Source organism: Ranitomeya variabilis, chromosome 3, assembly GCF_051348905.1.
Source record: "Ranitomeya variabilis isolate aRanVar5 chromosome 3, aRanVar5.hap1, whole genome shotgun sequence".
Lineage (NCBI taxonomy): Eukaryota > Metazoa > Chordata > Amphibia > Anura > Dendrobatidae > Ranitomeya > Ranitomeya variabilis.
In genome coordinates, this window is record NC_135234.1 from 452,422,987 (window position 1) to 452,446,468 (window position 23,482).

General features: G+C 40.6%; 1 protein-coding gene across 2 annotated transcripts in view; it reads right to left on the reverse strand.

Moving 5' to 3' along the window:
• Positions 1–23,482, reverse strand: part of RASA3 (RAS p21 protein activator 3) — a 231,377-nt gene that overhangs the window by 133,916 nt on the left and 73,979 nt on the right. For both annotated transcript variants that reach the window (XM_077296562.1, XM_077296563.1), the window contains exon 3: positions 4,902–5,005. In XM_077296562.1, coding sequence (XP_077152677.1) covers positions 4,902–5,005 — 104 coding nt within the window. The remainder of the gene's footprint in view (positions 1–4,901; positions 5,006–23,482) is intronic.

A 23,482-nucleotide genomic window follows, 5' to 3' on the forward strand; every position in this document is an offset into this window, starting at 1 on the left:
TTCCACTGGATCAAATGAATAAGAAAAAAACAAGTAAAAATGCATAAAAATTTTATGCAGTATGTTCCTGCCAACTCTCTGATTTTTGCTGCAGAAAAATCTTTTTACCAGTTGTCAACATGTGCACAGAAAGCCTTAGAGAGGTTGTCGACTACTTTTATCATAGAATCACAGAATATTAGAGTTGGAAGGTACCTCCAGGGTCATCATGCCCAACTCCCTGCTCAATGCAGCATTCACTAAACCATCTCAGTTAGATGTCTGTCCAGCCTCTATTTAAAAACTTTCATTGAAGGAGAACTCACCACCTCTCGTGGCAGCCTGTTCCACTCATAGTTCATCCTCCCTGTCAAAACATTTTTTCTAATATCTATTCTATATCTTCCCACTTTCAGTGCCAATCCATTGCCTCTTGTGCTCCCATGTGCCAATGAGAATAAGAATGATTCCTCGATACTGCGACATCCCTTCAGATATTTGTAGACAGCAATTAAGTCTCCTCTGAACAGAGATCTAGACACAGTATTCCAGATGAGGCCTGACCAAGGAGAAGTAGAGGGGGATAATTACTTCACATGATCTTGACTGTATGTTTCTGTTAATACATCCCAGAACTGTGTTTGCCATTTTTGCTGATGCATCACACTGCTGACTCATGTGCAGTTTGTGATCTATTAGTAAACCCAAGTCTTTTTCGCACGTGCTGTTGCTTAGTTCTCTTCCTCCCATTATGTGGATGTAATTTTTGTTTTTCTTGCACAGATGTAGAATCTTGCATTTCACCCTGCTAAATACCATTCTATTAGTTGCTGCCCATTGTTCAAGCTTATCTAATTCCTTCTGAATCCGTTCTCTGTCTTGTCTAGTGTTCTCTATCCCTCCTAGGTTTGCATAGTCTTCATATTTGATTACAATTCCTTAGGCTAGGTCATCAATGTCTGATCGGCAAAGGTCCAACACACAGTATTCCTGCCGATCAGCTGTTATCGGTGTTGTCGGCTGCTGGCTGGAAAGTACTCACTTGCTGAGCTGCTCTATCTACTTGTAGTAGCCGCTGCAAGGTAATGCATATCTGGCTCTGATTGATTTGAATAAGAATAGGTCATCAATGTAAAAGTAGTGTACAACTTCTTTAAGCTCATGCTACACGGCGACACGTGTCCCAAGACACTGAAATCCCAGCGACATCTTGCAACCTTGGATGTAAATAATTTCCTATGGTGTTTTACGACCTGCAACATACCGTGGCTGCAACCTATTTGCCATAGCCTTCAATAAAGGCCATATCTAATAAGTGCATTACTTGCATCGCTGTGGAGTTGGTAAGCCAAACCTCTGACTCCTCAATTTCCTTTCCGCAAAAATGGACACGGAGTCAGACTGCACAACTCCGACTCTACAATCCTGATTACTTGGTTATTTTATTTACTGCAAACTCCGAGCTCTAAAATAGTGAGTAGACAGAAAGTCGCAGACAAGACAAGATATTTTTGTCATGCTACTTTTCTGAGAATTCCTGCACAACATAGGTCATGGTGGCACACCAGCCTTAGGAATATGCAAAATATCCGGCAGGACAACAATCAGTATAACAACCTTCTTGCTCTACAAGAAAATGTTAACTTTGGTGATGGCATGTTGAAAACTCATCACTTAAAAGTGATTTTATTAAGAGCAGCTGAAGCCTCACACACAGCCCTACAAAATAAATCCGACAAAATGAAGGACAGTTTGCATTCATGTCCAACAAGCCGCCTGCTATTGAAGAATTACAACGGATGTGCAGTTCCCTAAAATTACTTTTATCAAAGAGCTCTTTAAAGAGTAGATAAACTGGGATTAAAACAGATTGCATTTCCAATGTAAATGCCATTATAGAGAGCAGAGATTTTGGGCTGAGTTTTGAAAGCTGTAAGTACGCTTAATCCACAAAACAAAGCAGTCAAATAGGAATCTGGGAGACAGGGAACATAATCGAGAACCTTCGCGTTTCGTTCTGACTGTACACATTAATTTCTGGCAAAAATTAATCTGCTATCAAGAGCACAGATCATTTACATAATGGTAGGGAATATTTTACGATGACAAGTTCCGCATGAAATCCAAAAATTAAGCAACACCACTTCTTCTGTATTTCTTGAATTTTTGCTGCGTTTTGTTAAGCACTTAACTTTTTTTTATGCTTTTTAGTGGCAATTTGAAGTAGTGTTTTTAAATGAGTTTTTTTAGTGCAGAAGTAATGGAATTCTGCACATAAAATCAAAAGTGTTTTCATTTGCTTTTTTGGGCTCTCCATTGAAGCCTATAGAGAAATGCTCAATTTGGCAGCATCTTCAATAGCATAGAGTACATACGGTAAATTTTCATAAAATCCCATCCACTTTGCTGGAATTGTTGAATGAAATCTGTTCTGCACATAAAATGCAGCATTTACGGTTTATGGGAACATGGCCACAGTGTCCATTTTTAATCCAAAATTTCAAATTTTTTAAGTGAAGAGGAACAATTACCGTACATGATTTCATTTTGCACAGTACCCTAGAATTTTACATTTAGGCAGTCAATGTACTTACACTAACAACTAGGTTTCTTTACAAAAAAATAAAAACTATTTGTGCTATTGCACCATCAATTATCCAGCCGGTCTATTTTACACAGTGTTTTGTTATAATGCGATAGGGATATGAGATTTAGGCCACGTGCACACGTTGCGGAAAGTGGTGCGGATTTTTCCGGACTGATTTTCGTAAATCTGCAGGTAAACCGAACTATGGATTACCTGTGGAATTACCGCGGATTTACCAAGTTTTTTTGCGGTTTTTGTGCGGATTCCACCTGCGGTTTTACACCTGCGGATTTCTACTGAGGAGCAGGTGTAAACCGCTGCGGAATCCGCACAAAATTGACATGCTGCGGAATAAACAATGCTACGTTTCCGTGCTGTATTTTCCGCAACATGTGCACTGCGGATTTAGTTTTCCATAGGTTTACATGGTACTGTAACCTCATGGAAAACTGCTGCGAATCAGCAGCGGCCAATCCGCTGCGGATCCGCAGCAAAATCCGCAATGTGTGCACATACCCTTACAATGCTAGACACTCATTAATAATGGATTCCATCTTCTAGGCGGCCATTCTCGATAGCACATCTAGTGTAAACAGGCAATGTGCTGCCGACAATCTACAAACTGTATAGGGACTGAACTGGAATCATTTATTAACAGTTGTATAGAAAGCACGCTGTATGGGTGATATTTAGTATTTTTTCTTATTAACCCCTAACTGCCCTGAACAGCGCATAGGTTATATGACCCCCTCTAGTAACCACCAATGAGAGCCTCTGGCTCATTACCCTCATTGTGTGAAACACAGTAGGCCACAGATGGCGTCAGGTCTGTAGTTCCATTTTAAAGTCGTGTGGCCATGGATTCCTTGCCGGCAAATTAAGAAACAATTGTGTTTTTTGACGATTGTTCTATAATACTGACTTTCATATTTCATAGCCCTGATCCTGACCTTGGTTTTTGTTTTTTTTTTTTCTTTAAAGACTAGGCTCTTGGTTCTTCCTTCAGATTTGCCATCTGGTTCCTGTCTCATCCTCTTGCTTGTTACATCCACGCTGATCTAACATGTACATTCCTGGCAGTATTCATTACTTTGCATCAGTGTTTTTGCTATAATCCACTCTATAATTTACTAGGGACCATTTTCTGGAAATCCAAATTGGAAAATCTTTCTGAAGGAGTTAAGGGTAAAAAAACTAGGTAAAAAAAAAAAAAATTCTTTGACCAAGCACACTGGGGATGCCAGCAGTAAACTGACTAATTTAGGCCACATTCACACATTCAGTGTTTGGTCAGTATTTTACAACACTATGTGGAAGCCAAAAAAGGAGTAGGTGAAAAATGAAGAAGTGGTGACGCGTTTCTATTATACTTTTCCTCTGATTGTCCCACTCCTTGTTTTGGCTTATAAATGCTAGGGTAAAATACTGACCAAATACTGAACAATGTGAATGTGGCCTTAGAGGATTTGATTTTCTAAAGAGATCACAATCTTGAATATTAAAAAATTGCTTAGAAGTATTTAAAACAGTGGCCATAACAGAAGAAGAGGGATCTGGCATTAACAGTTAGCATTGGGTGTCATGATCATTGTATAGGTGATCGCAGAGACAAAGGCGAAAACGATGAAAAAGTCGACATATTGAGCCTTACAGATAAAGAAGGACAAGGGGAACAGGGCAGGATTAAGAGGCACTGAAGGATTTCTTTTAAGGACCAGTTGGAAGGGTATGAGGAAAACCAGAAGAATGCAGAATTATACTAAAGCAAGTTTAATGGGAACCTGTCACCATGCTTGACTGAGATGAGATATGGCCTGATATACATATGCAAATTGCCTCTTCAGAGAGAAAGAGGACGTGAACTCTATAGCACCACCTGTTGGAAGCAGCAATCCTACAAGTCACAATCAACCCTTTAATAAGTCTTGCAATATGACTTGGGATAAAAGCCAAATCAGAATCTCAATTTGCATGTCACTCTCCACAAGGAGAAACCTTACCCCTTAGACCCCAGGCCTGAATATGCAGTATTTTATAACATGGGGTTGGTCCGGGGTGTCGCTGGTCTTGGTCCAGCGCCTGCCTCCCTTCTTCTTGTGTCTAATAAAAGCGCTTTTTCTTGTCTTGCACGTCGGGTTGGGGGGCTGATATATAGTATTATAGAATGATGGATATTAGGCCTGAAAGGTGGTGGCCGCATCTCATATCGGTTAAACCAGGTGACAAGATTTGTAACAAGGCTTAAACGTCCCAGAAAACAAACTCTCTACACATCTATAACACCACCAATTCAATGGAATAGGTTTTGTTCAATTATAAATATAATGACACTTACCCATGATGGAATCCCTGCGAAAAACATCTCTGTCAAATATGTAAAAGGAGAGGTGGCGAAAGTTTCGTGGAATCTCACAATAAAAATCTTCTCCGTAAAAAGGACTGAACAGGGAAGAGAAAAAGCTCAAGTCATTATTTCGTTTTTCCACTATCATCACACTTAACGTTTCAACAAAATAGCAACACATTAATTTACCAACAGCAATTCGATACATGGTGACAGCCAAAACCCAGATGCTAACAGCATTGGCCAAGAAATAATCATGCCTATATGGGTTTTACACCACCAGAGTAAATGATGATTTAGTGTCAATAACAGCACAACCCATATACACGTGTGGAACTGTTTCGGAAGAAAAACTAGTTTAAGAATTTTTGGAAAATCATTGTAACTTGAATCCACATTTAACATTCATTGCTAGAGACAGCTGGCTTTTCAGCACCCAAGACTGGTTACTCAACCATACAGCAGGGGCATTTCATTGGTTATACACCGGTATCACTGACGTGCATGTGTAGTAGAGTCTGTACACAGTTCAGCATTACATGGCTAATTTTTTTATATCGTATATTCTGTACAATTTCCGGAAGAAGCAATCGCTCTAGTGAAGTTTTCAACTCACCTTGGTCACAACAGCAAAAATTATAATTATTAAACTTTAGGAACCACTGTTTAAATTTACAAAGAAAAATCCACAATAAGACTAACTATTCATATTGTACAAAACATGTCAAAGCACTACTGCAATAATTTAAAGGTGTTGTCCATCATAGAGGTCAAATTTATTTTAATTTACTTAAAAAAGGTGATCTGTAAGGATGAACCCTCTTAAGATATATATATCTGCACCGGCCACAGCGCAGCAGCAGCAGCACCGGCCACAGCGCAGCAGCAGCAGCACCGGACACAGCGCAGCAGCACCGGACACAGCGCAGCAGCAGCAGCACCGGACACAGCGCAGCAGCAGCACCGGACACAGCGCAGCAGCAGCAGCACCGGACACAGCGCAGCAGCAGCAGCACCGGACACAGCGCAGCAGCAGCAGCACCGGACACAGCGCAGCAGCAGCAGCACCGGACACAGCGCAGCAGCAGCAGCACCGGACACAGCGCAGCAGCAGCAGCACCGGACACAGCGCAGCAGCAGCAGCACCGGACACAGCGCAGCAGCAGCAGCACCGGCCACAGCGCAGCAGCAGCAGCACCACCAGCAGCAGCAGCACCGGCCACAGCTCAGCAGCAGCACCGGACACAGCGCAGCAGCACCGGACACAGCGCAGCAGCACCGGACACAGCGCAGCAGCACCGGACACAGCGCAGCAGCAGCAGCACCGGACACAGCGCAGCAGCAGCAGCACCGGACACAGCGCAGCAGCAGCACCGGACATCGGAACACCCCCTCATCCCAGCCTGCAGCATCACCCCACTCCTGCCACCTCCAGCAGTCACCCTGGGACCCCAGTTCACCGCAGCCACCACCCCCGGTAAACAATAAGACGCATGGATTATAAGCACCACCATTTTATAAAAAAAAGTTTTTTTCCTATTTTTCTCCTCAAAATTTGGGATGCATCTTATAATCAGGAGCGTCTTATAATCCAAAAAATACGGTATGTCTCTTGATCAGTTTTGGTCAGGTTTCAGCCTTCCATACTTTGGCTGTATTTCTGTGCACTGCACACCTTGTACTTCTGTTAACTCCAGGGAGGTTTCAGCTCTGGAATATAACAGCACTGGAGGATAATGGGTTCCTGGTCAATTCTTCTCAAATCTTTGACAGTTAATGTGAATCTTTTTTCTTAACATATTTTTGGCGACCCTCTTACCGATTTGCAACAAAGCCTTTGGCCACAGATTCCTTGTAGAAAAAAAAACCCCTGAAGCAGAGGGTTGGGTGTGTCAGTTTGGTTTTGCAAGTGTGCAGAGCAGAAGTTTCTGCAGAGCTCCACCTGTGTGAGGTAACAGGCAAGCGGAGCCAAACGGCCAAGCGAAGCCAAAAGGCCTGGCACCCACAGCGTACACGGTGGTGCAGTCGCCCATGGCAACCATGTCTCGAATGTGGACTGTCTAGTTTCCCAGCCGCGATCTGGAGGATATCGTGTGCTGTGTATTTTCAGTAAGTTGGACATTAAAACACGTTTTGCTTTGAACTTTGCTGGGTCACCGCATCATCACTGCACAGTGTGGATACCGCTACACTACAATGTATAGAAACTATTGCAGTAGCCTAAAATTCTATAGGACATTTACCTTATCCACCTGGCAAAAATAACAGGCTATGGTTGTTTAGATCAATTTCTCTCTTTTTTTAGCAATAGATTTTATAAAATGTAATTGACGCAACCGCTAAAATTCTTTTTGTTGCTTTTTTTCTTTAAGTGCACCCTGATGCGAATCTCCACAAGAAATTTTGAATAAATACGGTAGTTAAAATTACAGGGTACTAGATGGTGGCCCGATTCTAACGTATCGGTTATTCTAGAATATGCATGTCCACGTAGTATATTGCCCAGCCACGTAGTATATTGTCCAGCCACGTAGTATATTGCCCAGCCACGTAGTATATTGCCCAGCCACGTAGTATATTGCCCAGCCACGTAGTACGTAGTATATTGCCCAGCCACGTAGTATATTGCCCAGCCACGTAGTATATTGCCCAGCCACGTAGTATATTGCCCAGCCACGTAGTATATTGCACGGCGAGGTAGTATACAGCACAGAGCCACGTAGTATACAGACTTAAAATAAAAAATAAACATATACTCACCTTCCGAAGGCCCTTTGAAGTCCTGGCCCTGTGTGCAGTGCACGCGGCAGCTTCCGGTCCCAGAGTTGGTATGAGCGCAGGACCTGTGATGACGTCGCGGTCACATGACCGTGACGTCATGGCAGGTCCTTCTCGCATACCATCCTTGCCACCGGAACCTGCCGCTTGCATGGAGCGGTCACCGGAGCGTCGCGAGAAGCGGGAAAGGCGGCGGAAGGTGAGTATATAATGATTTTTTATTATTTTTAACATTAGATATTTTTACTATTGACGCTGCATAGGCAGCATCAATAGTAAAAACTTGGTCACACAGGGTTAATAGCGGCGGTAACGGAGTTACCCGCGGCATAACGCGGTCCGTTACCGCTGGCATTAACCCTGTGTGAGCGGTGACTGCGGGGAGTATGGAGCGGGCACCGGGCACTGACTGCAGGGGAGTAGGGAGGGACTAATCGGACTGTGGCCGTCGCTGATAGGTCGCGGCAGCCATGACAGGCAGCTGGCGAGACCAATCAGCGACTTGGAGTCAATGACAGACAGAGGCCGTGACCAATGAATATCCGTGACAGACAGACAGAAGGACAGACAGACGGAAGTGACCCTTAGACAATTATATAGTAGATTTCCAACTATGTGTTTAAGAATGTATGCAGTATTCTATTTTTAACAGAGCTGAAGGCAAAAGTCTGCATTATTAAAATGCTATGAAATCTTGTCATATTCTCAACTAAAAGGCAATTTCACATCTCTGCACTTCAGCCGTCTCTTCTCATCCATATTACGACGTCAATTCCCGGCCCAACTGCATGTTTCGTGGCTCAAACTAAGAGCATCGTATAGGCCCTGCACAAAGAGTGTTCATGAGTATCTTGATAATAGTAGGTTTGACCACATAATACTTAATCCACATCTTGGCCATGGAAGTGGACTAGTGTCGATAATGCACAGAACCTCTACTATACATTGTTGCTACAAATGAATAACAGTTGAAGATGCATAATAGCATTGCATAGATACAACATATAAGCCTTAGAGGGTCTACTCTGAACATCACTTGAGTAGGAGCTGTGGGTGAAAGGTTCTGATTAATTTAGTTGTTGCACAGGTTTGACTAGGCTTTTGACCAGTAAATTCTTCTGTGTTATGAAGCATGTCTTTTACGATTCATATAAAGATTGCTATGTCAGGCAGGTTGTTCTGGACCTATAGATTTATTGCCTTCTAAACTAGGTAATTAAACAAAAAAATTGTAGTGAGATAAAAAGACACATCCCATTACCTTTTATATTATAAATGTTAAGTACATTGCATAATACTTTGCTAAAAGTCCAGTTAACCATTCATTGGCCTTCATTAAGGTAGTCAGTCATTTCTTTTTAGGTTGGGAGCTTAGACAATGTAATAAGTGCATTTTTTTTTTAGCTTAGGGACATTTTGCATTAACACTTAAAGGGGTTTTCACGTGAACAAACGTACATTTTAATCAATAGATCTTAGAATAAAAATAATTTCCACAATTGGATGTGTTTAAATAAAATGCTCCTGTGCTGGGATAACCTTATAAATGTGCGCCTTCTGTGTACTGTGTAATGGCTGTGTCTGACCGTGCAGGAACATGGTCTGATCATATCACAGCTCCTGGGCAGGGGAGGAAGCAAAAGAGTATACAGACAGGACAGCAGATTCTTTCTATGAAGTAAAACATTGTTTAAAAACAAAACCATGAAATGTTTTACCTCACAAAAAGAATCAGCTGTGATCCCATGCTGTAATATCTGTATACTCATTTTTGTCTCCTCCCCTTCACAGGAGATGTGGTATGATGAGATCATCTCCCTGTACGGTCAGACACAACCATTACACAGTAAGATCTATTGATTAAAATGAACTTTTGTTTGAGGGAAAACCCATTTTACCATTTTCGACCTCAGACATATCCACATGATCCGATCGCCTGGTATTTACCGACCAGGGACGTATGGATACATGTCCAGGCAATTTTGGGCGAAAAGACTATGTGCGCGAGCGATCACGGCCAGGTGTCAGCTGATTCTGACAGCTGACACCCGGCACTCAGTGCCAGGAGCAAAGTCCCATAGTGGGACAAAGTAAAAAAAGTAAAAATCTGCACTTCAATAATTGTGCCATAAAAAGTAGTTTTCAACCACTTATGAGGTATTGAAACATTGAAGAGAAATTGCGTAATAAATTTAACTGTTCGTTTTCTCCTACTACCCCTTTTAAAAACTACAAACTTGGAGTCAAAGCAACATTTTACTTCAAAAGAATGGTAATATTTCATTTACTTAGCCCAATGTTAAACAAGTCTGTGAATCGCCTGAGAGTTAAAAATACTCACTACTCCACTAGATGAATTCCTTGAGAGGTGTTGTTTTCAAAATGGGGTTACTTGTGGGGGTTTCTGCTGTTTTGGCATGTCAGGGGTTCTTTAAATGTGACATGGTGTCTGCAACCTATTCCAGCCAAAATGGCGCTCCTTCCCTTCTGAGCCCTGCCGTGTGCCCCAAACAGTAGTTTCCCACCACATATGGGGTATCTGTGTACTTCGTAGAAATTTAACAACCAATTGTATGGTCCATTTGTTCTCGCTACCCTTGTGAAAATAAAAAAATTGGGGCTAAAATAACTTTGTGGAAAAAATGTTTTTTAATTTTCACAACTCCACATTAAAAAAAATTATGTGAAGCACCTGGAGGCTCAAAGTACTCACCACAAATTTAGATAAATTCCCTGACAGGTGTATTATCCAAAATGGGGTTACTTGTGGGTGCTTCCACTGTTTAAGCACATCAGGGGCTCCCCAAACGCAGTATTGAATTCAGCCAATTTTGCAGTCAAAGTCAAATGGCACTTCTTTTCTTCCTAGCTCTGCCGTGATCCCAAACAGTAGTTTTCCACCACATATGGGGATTTGGCGTACTCAGGAGAAATTTCACAAAAAATTTTAATGGTGCATTTTCTCTTGGTATCTTTGTGAAAAAGCAAAATTTGAGGCTAAAGTTATATTTTTGTGAGAAAAACTTCCATATTCCTTTAGCTCCTGTGAAGAAACTGAAGGGTTAATAAACTTATTGGGTGTGGTTTTGAGCAGTTTAAGGGGAGGAGTTTTTAGTAAAGGTGTCACTTATGGGTATGTTCTGTCATATAGACCCCTCAAAGTCACTTCAAATGTGATGTGGTCCCTAAAAAATTGGTTTTGTAAATGTTGTTGGAAAAATTAGAAATTGATTATCTTTTAACCCTTCTAAATTTAAATAAATCTAAATAATCAGAAATTGTGCTCTTGTAAAGTAGACATGTGGGAAATGTTATTTATTTACTACTTTCTGCTACATAACTCTCTGGTTTAAGGGCACAAGAATTAAAAGTTTGAAAATTGTGAAATTTTCACCAAATTTCCAATATGTTTAAAAATAAATGCAAGTCATATCAAACAAATTTTACCACTATCAGGAAGTACAATCTCAGAATTACTGGGATATGTTGAAGCGTTCCTCAAAGGGACACTGGTCAAAATTGTAAAAATTTCAACATGTCAACATACTGTCACGCGACAGGGTTAAATATACAGGTTTATTAACCTTTTGGATTGACCGACTAGTACTAGAGTTGTACAATAATAATATTATCAAAAGTAGAAATTGCCTAATAAATGTGTATAGCGTCCATGATCATGGATTGACCACAGATAGCTGTCTTGTATCCTAACAAAGCTGATAATGGTTGCAATGTCTGGTGACCCATTTCAGCGGGGCAAAGCAGCTACGCCGCACCAACTACTGGTCACACTAAATTTTTAGGATCAAAGTGGGCATGAATTGTTTGCTAAAAATAATTAGCCTTCCAGCAAAAATGTATAATACTGCGACTTGTCCAAGACCTTCAGAAACACTTCTGCCACACGTGACAAACTCTTCTCACAAGTATACAAGGTGTCCTTTATAAGTGTAGCTGTACATCCATGTATCACATGCCCACTTGACATGCAAATTATTTTCACATCAACCATTTAAGATTCCCCGGTGGGAAAGCCAATAAAACTAAAGAGTTATTTCACTATAAAAACCTATATAATTACTTGAAAAATGTTTTAGGAGCAAAAAAAAAATAAAAACCATAAATGTGGCTCCTAAATCAAAAAGGTGAGCATCTATGATTGTATTAGAGGCTCCTGAAAACAGTCACAACATTATTAAAATGCTGCAGGCCTCAATAATCATGAAACAAGTCCAAATCACAGAAAGGCAGACAGAGGAGGCCATGCAGCCATCATTTGGATGATGAAATGCACTCAGTAGGCGCTATCTTACATCGCCCTTATGAATGCAAATATTTGCATAAATGCTGCCTCTGTTAAAAGTAATGACACATCTGTTCCTCAGTTTTAACTTTAAAAATCAGATCGCATTGGGACCAATGTTATTCTATGGAGCCGTGCACATGTCCGACTTTTTCCTCAGATCGAGTCAGTCCAAGGACAACAAAAAAATTTCACCAGATATTCGGATCGCTCTCGGCCATGCAAGTCAATTAGTCGTGGAAAAAAATTGGACTGCACTTGGATGACATCGAGTACAATCTGATTTTAATGGACTGACATAATGGAGAGGTTTCCCCCCCACCTTCTCATCTGAGAAAATCGGATCACACGCTGATCAGAGCATGATTAGCATAACCATGTAACCATAGCTTAAAGCAGAGCAATACAACCAGAGCTGAACTTTACAGTCCAAGTCATGCAAATAAATCATCTGTGAGTTGCACAGCCTACTTTTATAACTAGGCTTACTCAAATATTGCCAGAGGCACATGCATATATTCATTTCTACTTGCCTGTTAATCAACTCCACAAATTTCAGGTAGTGACTGACTACTGCCCCAAAAAATCCAATACAACAAACCAAAAAGGGACTTGTGCTCATGAGACTGGATAAAACCCGCCAACTTTGGTGTGATCATCTGACAATTTAATGTTTAACCACTCAAAAGAAGGATGGGGCATGTTGGGTTTCAATATGCCCGATTCTTGGTTTCCATGGAAGGACAACTCTAGCAGTGGCTGATTCCCCTTTTCTCAAAAAGGAAAATAAGAAGTGCAAGAGCAGCCAGGCCATAGTGCATATTTATGGTGAAATCATGAAAAGTGCAGGTAAAAATCTAGCGGTCTGATGATCTTTTTATGTTTAAGGCCACTTTATACTTCTACCAGATATTGGTTATTTATGCAGACCAAAAATTATTTCATGCCTATGACAAGCTCTTTTTTCATCTAATTTACCATATAAAATCAAGAACGCTAGCAGCATATACTGTATATGAAAAACATTGTATGTGATAGATGCCATATAGTAGTGTATTAAAAATAATAATAATATAAAAACTTTTTTTTTTTTTTTTTTAATTACAACCTTGCCAAGAGTGCTTTATTTAACTAGGCTTCATAGGAGGAAAATGAGAAGTGAGTGATTATACATTCATTTGTAGCATAGAGGCCAGAGACAAGAAAGGCAATGCTTGGGCTCTGTAGGGGTAATGTAAGTCTCGGGACACATTAAGGCCTCAGTCACACTTCTGTGTTTAAACATGTACATAAAAGAAATGGCACCGGTGTCAGTGTTTGGTCAGTGTGTCCGTTTTTACCATCAGTGTTTGTCACGGATGGATAAATAAATGACAAAGCTTCTCCTTTCCAATGTTAAATACGTACTGTACACGGATGGTACATGGCTGTTATCCGTGTGCTGTAGTTGTTTTTCACAGACCCATAGACTTGTATTGGCCCTTGGAGAAAAAAAAACAGACATGTCTCCATGAGTGTTGAATGGACACACGGTCTGTAAAAACACAGACATGTGAATAGCACCATAGACCATAATGCGTACGTGTTGTATCTGTGAAAAACACCGATAGAATAAGTATGTGCAACACAGACGTCTAAATGAGGCCTTAGCATGTTTGTTGGTAGCATTACCGATGTACAATTTGAATGGACAGTACAAAGGAACGTGAGAAATCGCTTAATGATACACAAAAAAAACAAAAAAGCATTTATTGTGCCCTAAAATGTTGCCGAGCTATAAGGGTATGTTTCCACAGTCAGTAAACGTTGAGGGTTTGACGTTGCGTACAGCCGCAGCGTCAAATCCGCAGCGTCCAGATGTTACATGTTTCATGAAATCCCATCTCCACTATGCATTCAGAGACGCATGTGGCAGACCTGTGTAAACGGACATGCGGCGCGTCTTTATAAACTGCAGCAGGTCTATTTACAATGCAGAGACGCTCAGTCCCTGCAGCGTAAAATTTCCCATAGACTATCATTAGATGCAGTAAAACCGCTGTGGTGACCACCAGGGTTATCTCCGGTCACTAGGAAAGTTCTCACGGTCAGCTGACCGGGAGAACTGCAGTGCAGGTGACTGCCGGAGACCGAGTTATCTCCAGTGGTCATCTACAAGCTCTGCTGTGTCTGGATGTCAGGCTGAGCCAGGCATCCAGATGTAGCAGAGCTGAAGTCGGCGTGGGACACTCGTTATTTAGGACTACGCCGGACAGGAAGTATTTGTTGGTTTATTTTATTTTTTTCAGCAGATCGAGGGCGTCGCGTGGATTAGGTGTATAATAAAAAAGTAAAACTGTGTTGTGTTTTATTCTGGCTGTGTCTTTATTTAATATGTAACAACTAAAGGATTAGTAATGGATAGGTGTCTTATTGACACCTCTCCATTACTAAGCTGTGGGCTTGATGACACCTGAAAATACACAGGGGACATCAACCCCACAAATATTATCCCACTTACCACCGCTACAGGGCAAGTAGGAAGAGCAAGATAAAGTGCCACAATTGGTGCATCTTTGCATGCGCCAATTGTGGGGATGCTGTGGGCTGTTATTTTCAGGCTGGTGAGGGCCATAATCCATGGGCCTTGCCAGCCTGAGAATACCAGGCCACAGCTGTCTGCTTTTTCATTGGCTGGTTAACAAAAATAGGGGGACCCCACGCCGTTTTTTTGGAGGGGATCCCACTATTTTTGCTAACCATCCAAGGTAAGCAGACTGCTGGGGCCTGGTATTATCAGGCTGGCAAGGTTCATGGATATTGGATCCTTACCAGCCTGAAATACCAGTCCCAGTAGTCTGCTTTACTCTGGCTGGTTAACATATATAGGGGGACTCCACACACAATTTTTAAAATTATTATTTATTTATGAAATAGGAGGGGACCTCTCTCTGTGCTTTCCTCCACTTCCTGCATTGTGTATTTTTGGCTGTGTCACAAGATTCACCGTTCTATGTAAATGAGTACACATGCGTAGTAAGCTGCGTAACCGCACTTAATACGCATGTGACTAGGAAGATAATGCGGTTTTACTGCATCTAATGAAAGTGTGTGGGTAATTTACGCAGTGGAGACGAAGCGTTTCTACTATATAAATTAACATGCTGCAGTCTGGAAAGACGCGCCGCATGTCCGTCTCTGCGGGTGAGTCGCGGGCATTGGTGCACACATAGTGGGCATGGGATTTCTTGAAATCTCATCCACTACTGTAACAGCTGGATGCTGCAGGTTGGACGCTACAGACGTACGCAGCATCCAACCCGCCATGTTTACTGATCGTGTGCACTTACCACAATATATCTGCAAACAGGAAATATTTTTTTTCCTTCCCAGATGCCAACTTTCAATTAGCTTTATTTCAGTGACAAAAAAACACACGCAATGAAAAAAACACATCAAAAACGACCTCAGATGCAGATTTTACCTGCGTCAAAATCCTGAGCAAATATTGACCCATTCCTGACCGAGGAAACATACCCTAATACAAACATTTGGTACTGCAGCTTAGCCCTATTAAGATGAATAGTAATTCATATAAACATGCACCCCATCCAGAAAGGGTAGGTTACTGTTGAGAAATGCCCAGCGTCTCATAGGGAGATCGTTCTGAGCTTCGTGCACACAAGCTATTCATGACATGTCCCAACCAGAAATGACAAAATGTACAATTTACATCACACACACATGCCCAATAAACCACATTTGTGCAATTCACATTGCGAAACACTGAAGTAACCGTGAACTTGAGAGTCCACATGTGAAACATCTGGTCCTCTATCCACCTTCAGATCAGCTTGCATTCTGAAAATATCAGCTTATTTATTTCTTTTTTTTTTTCTTCTAGCTTTAATAATTTGATGAAGTGCTTTTTGGGGTGTTTTTTTTTTTTTTTTTAAAGCTAAGCTAATACTACTAAATTATTTGAAAGTCAGATTCAATATAAAGATGTTGCTTTTCTCAGGAGGTTTTTGTCTGAGCCAAAACCATGGGTGGAAGAAAATAAAATAAAATAAGTATAAATGTGTAATGCTACTCAATCATCTAATTATATTTAGAATCCATAGAGAAAATAAAACATTGGTTTATTAGAATATCTGCGTTAGTTGCTTAAGTGCAGCATGTACATCCGGTAGGACCGCCACATTATATTCTGGCTTTTCTGCAATGTCAGATAAGCAACTGTTTATATCATGTGCAACTCATTGTGGTAAGTAAAATTTCTTCAAGACTGCTGACCAACCATACAAGAATATCTATAGTATCTCGTCCAAATAAAACAGACAGCATAACAATAACAGGTTACCCCTCCCGACACCCACCGTACATGCACAGCGCTGTGGGGTAGCACAGTACTCCTCACGTTACGCCATACATGTACGGTGCTTCATCCATACATAAGGACAGCGTCAGGCAAGAGTACCTTCAACGAGCCAGCAAAAAAAAATTACGGTGGTCCACACTTAAAGATATGCATGCCCTTTAACATTTACTAATAAGTTCATTTTACTTATTTATTTTTTAATATAAGCCCCCTAAAATTTATTGAACCAGGGTTCATCCACTAGTGGGTCAGCCAGAACCAATATAAGTTTGCAAATGTATGTGTATCCAATATCCAAAACTGGGGACGGCAATCTAACTCAGCCCCAATAGCACATAGAATCCCCACACATCCATCATATATGCACGGAATAGTAACTCTAGAAATATGTACAGCTACTTTCTGCACTTCAGTTATTACTGGATCTAAACTGACCCCCCAACCACACACACTGACGCGCATCCACCCACATATATAAAATCGATTTGCTACAGATAAATGAACAAAGGGAACACTCAACATCAAAGGACTAGACTGGAATGCCATAATCATGTGTTTCCTTAGCTAAATTTACCACTAAACCACGTGGATGACACCAGTCACAAGCTGTAGCAGAGCCCATATAGAATCTGTATTAAAAGAGCATCTATGGCTTCCTTTTTCAAATCCCAAAAGGGAAATTAATTCTTTAACTGAAATGTGCTGGAGGCAAGAGCCGTATGCCGAGACTTCATCTAGGCCTTGGACTTCCCATGTGCATCACACCATCTGCCTACACTCAAGATGTCTACTGGGGTGTAATCACTTCAAAGTGACACTAGGATTCAACCTCATGCACGTGACGGTCAATGTGGGCAGCAGTTGCAAATATTCATGGAATCATATCACATACCATGATAGGGCAACTTGCTGGCTTAATTGCTTGGCATACACTGACACTGTACCTGGGTATACTCTTCCACTAGAAGGAATTCATGTATGGTCCTAAATATTCCAGATAAATTGTAATCGGGATGGTTCCATGCAATAACATGAAAACCATGGAACCCAATTCAACAAAAGCTTTCAGGCCAGAATTCTGTTGTAAAAGCTTTGAAAAGTCATGAAATTTGGGGGCAACTTTGAGTTGTGCTAAAATGTTGCGACTCACGCCGGTTTCTCCCCGGAGCTGAGGAGGAATGGGGGCAAGACAACACAGATCATCTAATTCACTCATCAGATACTCCAGATTCAGGAAGAGGTGTGCACCTCTTCATGAATAAGAAGCATCCGATTTCAACACGCCCATCAAGATCGGTGTGAGCAATCAGGTCCCATTTTCAGGATCTAGCAAGATCATACTGAAAGCAATTCCCCATGGGGATCACACCATTCACAAATGGTACAAAAAGATACAAGAAGCCTGCTGGACAAGGTAGACTTTGCCTGTGGCATCTATACAGATGTGTTCACTCATCTTTGCTTGGATTTTGTGAAGAACTACAACTTCTGGCAAAATCAAGTTTTCCCAATGGGCTTATTTACCATGCTACAGGAGTCAAAATTCTAGATTATTTGTCTCAGCATTTATTATGGGTTTTTCCACCTAGTTTTTTTCGTTTTGGCAATATGACATGCCATATCTCTGCCACATGTACATCAAATTGGTATGGCTAAACTCGCACTGGTTGCTCCAAAATATACTGAAGTGGTATGAGAAAGAAATTTGTCTAATGCATTATGAGTAGCAACAAAGTTATTATGTAGTGTGTGCCACTGATACTGCAAAATAAAATGTATTTGCATCAACTTAGGTTCTGCTCATATAGCCTTAAAAAGCTTAAAAGTAAGCGAATATAAGAAAATGAAACATTGCGTAAATCATGCTTTTGTGTTAAATGTTATATGGAAAAAAATAGGTATAAAAAAACTATTATAATTTTTAAAAAAAAATTCACAATGGCCTTTGGGCTTTTTAGACTGCAACTTCTGATTCTTTCAGGAAACAACTCAAGTACATAGCCACAATAGTCAATTCCTGATCCTATCTTTTGTACTGTATTAAGGCATGTAATGAGCATGTGCAAAAGCCATTGCGAAGGGAGTGGGAGCAGGGTCAGCGGTGACATCACCTATTGTGATTGGTAGCTCCTGTGTTATCTACTGTGACTAGAAGTCTCAGCAGTCATCCTGCCTCTGATGATAATGAGTCTGCTGAAAACTTTTCCAAAAAGGACAGGAAGTAGAAGTCTAAAAAATCCCCTGTGGCCAGTGTGAAAATTTCTAAATTACTTATTTTGATTTATCATGATAAAAAAATGGACAATTTTTTTTCATAACACAAAAACATGATTTAAAACAATAGATCATTTTTTGAAAATAGATTCCCTGTAAGTCAGAGGATTGGGTTAGCATGATCTCCAAGCCTATAATACTTCTGTAGGCTGTAGTGACCTGGACCCACTGCATAGGCATACAGTGGGATACATTGCCTACCATTATTAAAAAACAAAAAATAAAAAAACAAATTGCGCCCAATCCATCTTCATAGGAAATGTAGCAGACTACAAACTACAAAGTAACAATAAAATGTTGAGAACTTCAGGCCAAGAATAGATCTAAAGACACTCTTGGCATACACCAAGTGCTTTATGGCCTATGGACATGTTGGAGGTATAAACCATATAACACATACACAAAAAAAAATAATGAGATGTGAACATAGACATCGCATGCCATTCTAATGACACTAACTGCAGTGCATCATAACATATTGGAATTTAGGGTTTGCTAGAATTCACAGCTACTACTTTGAATACTTTACAAACTAACCACTGAAATGTGATTAAAACCTGTATCTTGTGCACATTTTCATTAGCTTATATCTGATGGGCGTCGAGCACTCTTCCACAGCCATAATGGTTATATTTAGCAGGTCATTCGGCTCCATTGTAAAGCAAAAGCCGTGACACCAATGTGAACAGAAGCAGAATATTCAAATTGACTCTAGCGCCACCTATTGGAAGTAGCAATCTTAAAAATCACTATAGATCCTTTAACGAGCCTTGCCATATGACTCAGGATAAATGCCACACGAGAATCTCAATTTGCAAACACAAAGTTACAGTGTACCTCACCTTGTCAGTGAAAAGTATAAGATCTGATTTGGCTAGGTAACAGGCTTAAGACCGGGATCTAACGGTAACTCCTTGTGGAGTGTGACAAGCCAGGCCTGGCATATTAGAGTGAGGTGACATACTGTAAGCCATGCATGCTCCTCTGGGAAATGAAATATGCAAAGTGCCTATTCAGAGAAAAAAAAGAGGACCAGAACTCTAGTGCCACCTATGGGAAGTAACAATATCTACCCTTTAACGAGCACAACAAATGCCATCTCTTCTGTTTAAATCAAATCGGTAACTTTCCTTCTCTTTCCTTTCATCGGGTACATCGTATACCATACTGCTATTTTTTACAAGAAGAATGTTGCACCACAAGATTAAGGTATTCTACAAGAATGTCAATGGCAGACATACACAACTATATATCTAGTTGGAGCAAATATACAGCGTGACATTTCAAGCACAGTGTGAATGCAACCCAACACTGACTTTATTCTATGGTGGTAGGTGAAAAAGAGGAGTGTGCTTTGCTCTAGAGTCTGGCTGCACAATTGCAGCGAGGTATATATTTCTCTGAAATGCAACAGAACCTTTCAGACAAAATATACTTAAAGGACCAGAGTGACAGACCTGTTAATCCCTTAGAGTGGAGCTGAAAAAAGCCTGGTACGGTGCTGGACTAGTCTCATCTCTGACTAGGGTCATCGAACTGGAAAACGAGAGTATTCTGCGCTGCAAGTTTCGTACACACAATAACACGCCAATATGCAGTACAAAAGGTGCAGTGTGGTTTTATTCTCCACACATTTTGGAGATAAACTACTTCTTCAAGAAAACCACAAAAGTTCTTTTGTTGTTCACCTGAAAAAGTGGTTTGCTAACTTTGAAATGCATTGAAAAAAAAAAAAAAACACTGGCACCTTTTTATACTGCATATTGGTGTGTTATTGTGTATACGAAACCTGCAGCGCAGAATACTCACATCATCCATTACTTCAATACCACATTGGATCTACCAACCAGTGGGGCCGCGAACAGCAGGAACATCTCTTTTCTAAAGCCTAACTAGTGTTGTGTCTCACACAATCATAAAAATGAGCAGTTACCGATTTTCTTTATACACTGGTATACTGGATATCGCACTTTTTTTGGGCCGCCTTGAGACTACACCCAGGCTTCACCCCAGCTCCGCCTCCACCGCTCAAATCTACCCCAGTCCCACCACCCCCTCTTGGGAAAACACTACTTCTGCACCACGTCCGCGCCAATCACACATTAGCAGTTCCCATCGAACAGTCTGCCAGGCCATTTATGCAGTGGCTCGGATATGCTGCCTTGTAGGCTGCGCAGTGTGCCTCACCCTGTCTGGGCCCCCCCGTTCTGCTCACCGGGCCCCATACACCAGTAATGGAAGTAATGCCCTGATGATGGCCCTGACTGTCACATCCAGACAAGCAAAAGGAATGAACAAACTCTAGTGAGCTTATTAAGTTGTGCAAAATGCAAGATTTAGATCAAGTTCATCTTCAATAAAATTGAGAATAACAAAAAATATATATATATATATTTTTACAAATTTCTTTCCTTTTATTAGATGGTAAAACCTACATGGTTTTCACGAGAAATCCATGTCAGAAATCCACATAGGATGTCAATACAATATCTGTTTTGTTGTGTTTTTTTATTCATTTGTCTTTTTTGCAGCCTTTTACCCAGATTTCCCAAGGAATCAGGTCGCTTCTTTATTTTCTGAACCACTGCTTTTAAAACGCAGTTGGGGGGGGAGAGTGCTGTAGAAATGGAATTGTGGTCACTGAAAAAAATGCAGCCTTGTTTGTATGCAGATTTTGCACAGATTTTGGAATCAAACGTACATTTTCTTAACCAGAATCCATGCAAAAAAAAAAAACCCAAACGAACATCACCTTACAATGCAAAGATCTAATGGAATAAAGTAGACGTTTCAAGCCTGTTCTGCATTTCCATCTTTGCTTTATCGGAATCCCACATACACCCACTCAAACTGCTCCTTTCTCTGCGCTTTGTGTTTCTTTCCAGCAGGAATTTTCTTTGTGCCATATAGTTTATTTTGTTAAAAATCCCTCTAATCATTCTCTAGAACATGCAATTTATTGAAAATGACAATATCTTCTGCATTTAGAAATAAAACACAAAAGGAAGTATTTGGCTGCTGCATGTGTGTATTCGGCTTTATTCTGACGGCATGAGCCATGGCAACCGAGAGTAAAGGAGAAGGCGCTGGATTTTGTACTTTTTTGAGTCCCGATCAGTTGATACGCTGCGGAAACTTAATTGGATCGCTGATTGTAGAATAAATCCACGTTATTTCCATAAGTCTGGAGTCCAACTCGTTTTCCTCACATACTGTACCGGTACGGATCTTCAGCATACAAACACAAAATCCAGACGGCAGGTGAGACAATAGTGAGAAACACATACCGGATTTTGGTTTGCTTGGTTTAATAAAACCCCATGGATTCCGCTTATAACATACATTCACTCATTGAATTTTACTTGGGGTACATGATGCAATACATTGCTGATGATTTATAAGGCCGGTACATCAGACTTCTATTAGACTCCAGCGCATCCAAATCGTTTTTGAAACAGAAGACGTTTCAGATGAAAATGGTGCCGTTTTCGTTTTCCCTGCTACGACGTTTTCTGACATCTTTTGCCGCTAGCATTTTTTTCCTTAACTGTATACAGAATATTGTGGAAATTTCAAGGCAGAAGCAGTGTTAAGAATTGAACAGTCACCTTTTTAGTGACAAAAAGAAGCAGCAATCTGTTTGACAATGCTATGTACAGTACAGGTCAAAAGTTTGGACACACTTTCTCATTTAAAGATTTTTCTGTATTTTCAAGACTATGAAATTTGTACATTCACACTGAAGGCATCAAAACTATGAATTAACACATGTGGAATTATATACTTAACAAAAAAGTGTGAAACAACTGAAAATATGTCTTATATTCTAGGTTCTTCAAAGTAGCCACCTTTTGCTTTGATGACTGCTTTGCACACTCTTGGCATTCTCTTGATGAGCTGTTCATTTTTTTAGGTTTCCAGGCGGAAACCACCTGATGAAGTTATGTGCACATACTCTTAGAATTTATCCCCAAGTCCATCATCTTCCTATACAGTAATAAATACTTGAACTTATTTTTTATTACAGAATGTAGAGCATATTATATTTTCAAGATAAGAAAAAGCCATTGCCGTCCTTATATAGTACTCCGGTTAGGAGTTAAATAAGTTGCCCACTAATTTTTTGATTGATAACCTATCCTTAAAGGTAGTGGCCGAGGCTTGGGGCTGCACAGCCGTCTCTTATTCAAATCAATAGGAGGTGGATGTGTAGTACCCTGCGGCGGTCACTATCAGAAGACCGCCAGTTCTGCAAGTGAGTATTTCTTGGAGACAGCTGCCACCTCCAACACCTATAACACATATAACAGCTGATCGATGGGGTGCCGGGTGTTGGACCATGGCCGATCAGACATTGATGACATATTCTAAGGATAGGTCATCAAACAGAAATTAGTGGACAACCTCTTTAATAATTATTTTACTTCCACAGCGGCAGCATATTCCGCACCTTACAATTCAGACGAGTTGACCTATTCTAACAATACTTGCCCTTCAGTAATTTTCTACTGAAAGCTGAGGCTGGAATAACAATATACGGTATATTTTGAAGGATCTGTCAGTAAGTCTGGAAAATGCAGGTGAGAAGCTACAAAAATTATTTTTTTTCCAAGCTGTTCACAAAAGTCCACTTTGAAATAACCTAAGAAAAGAACTGTTGAGTGAAGGAAATTAGATGTCGATTTAATCTAGTCTATGTTGATGAAGCATATGAGGCTCTCTTATAGTTCTCAATTACACCACATTGCAGAAATTGCCTTGCCAATTACAGCTCAGTAATTGAACATTTCTTCCCTTTGCAAAAATCACGAGAGGTGGGGGCTTCACACGGGGCTCAGATTTGGAAATTAGTAAGTC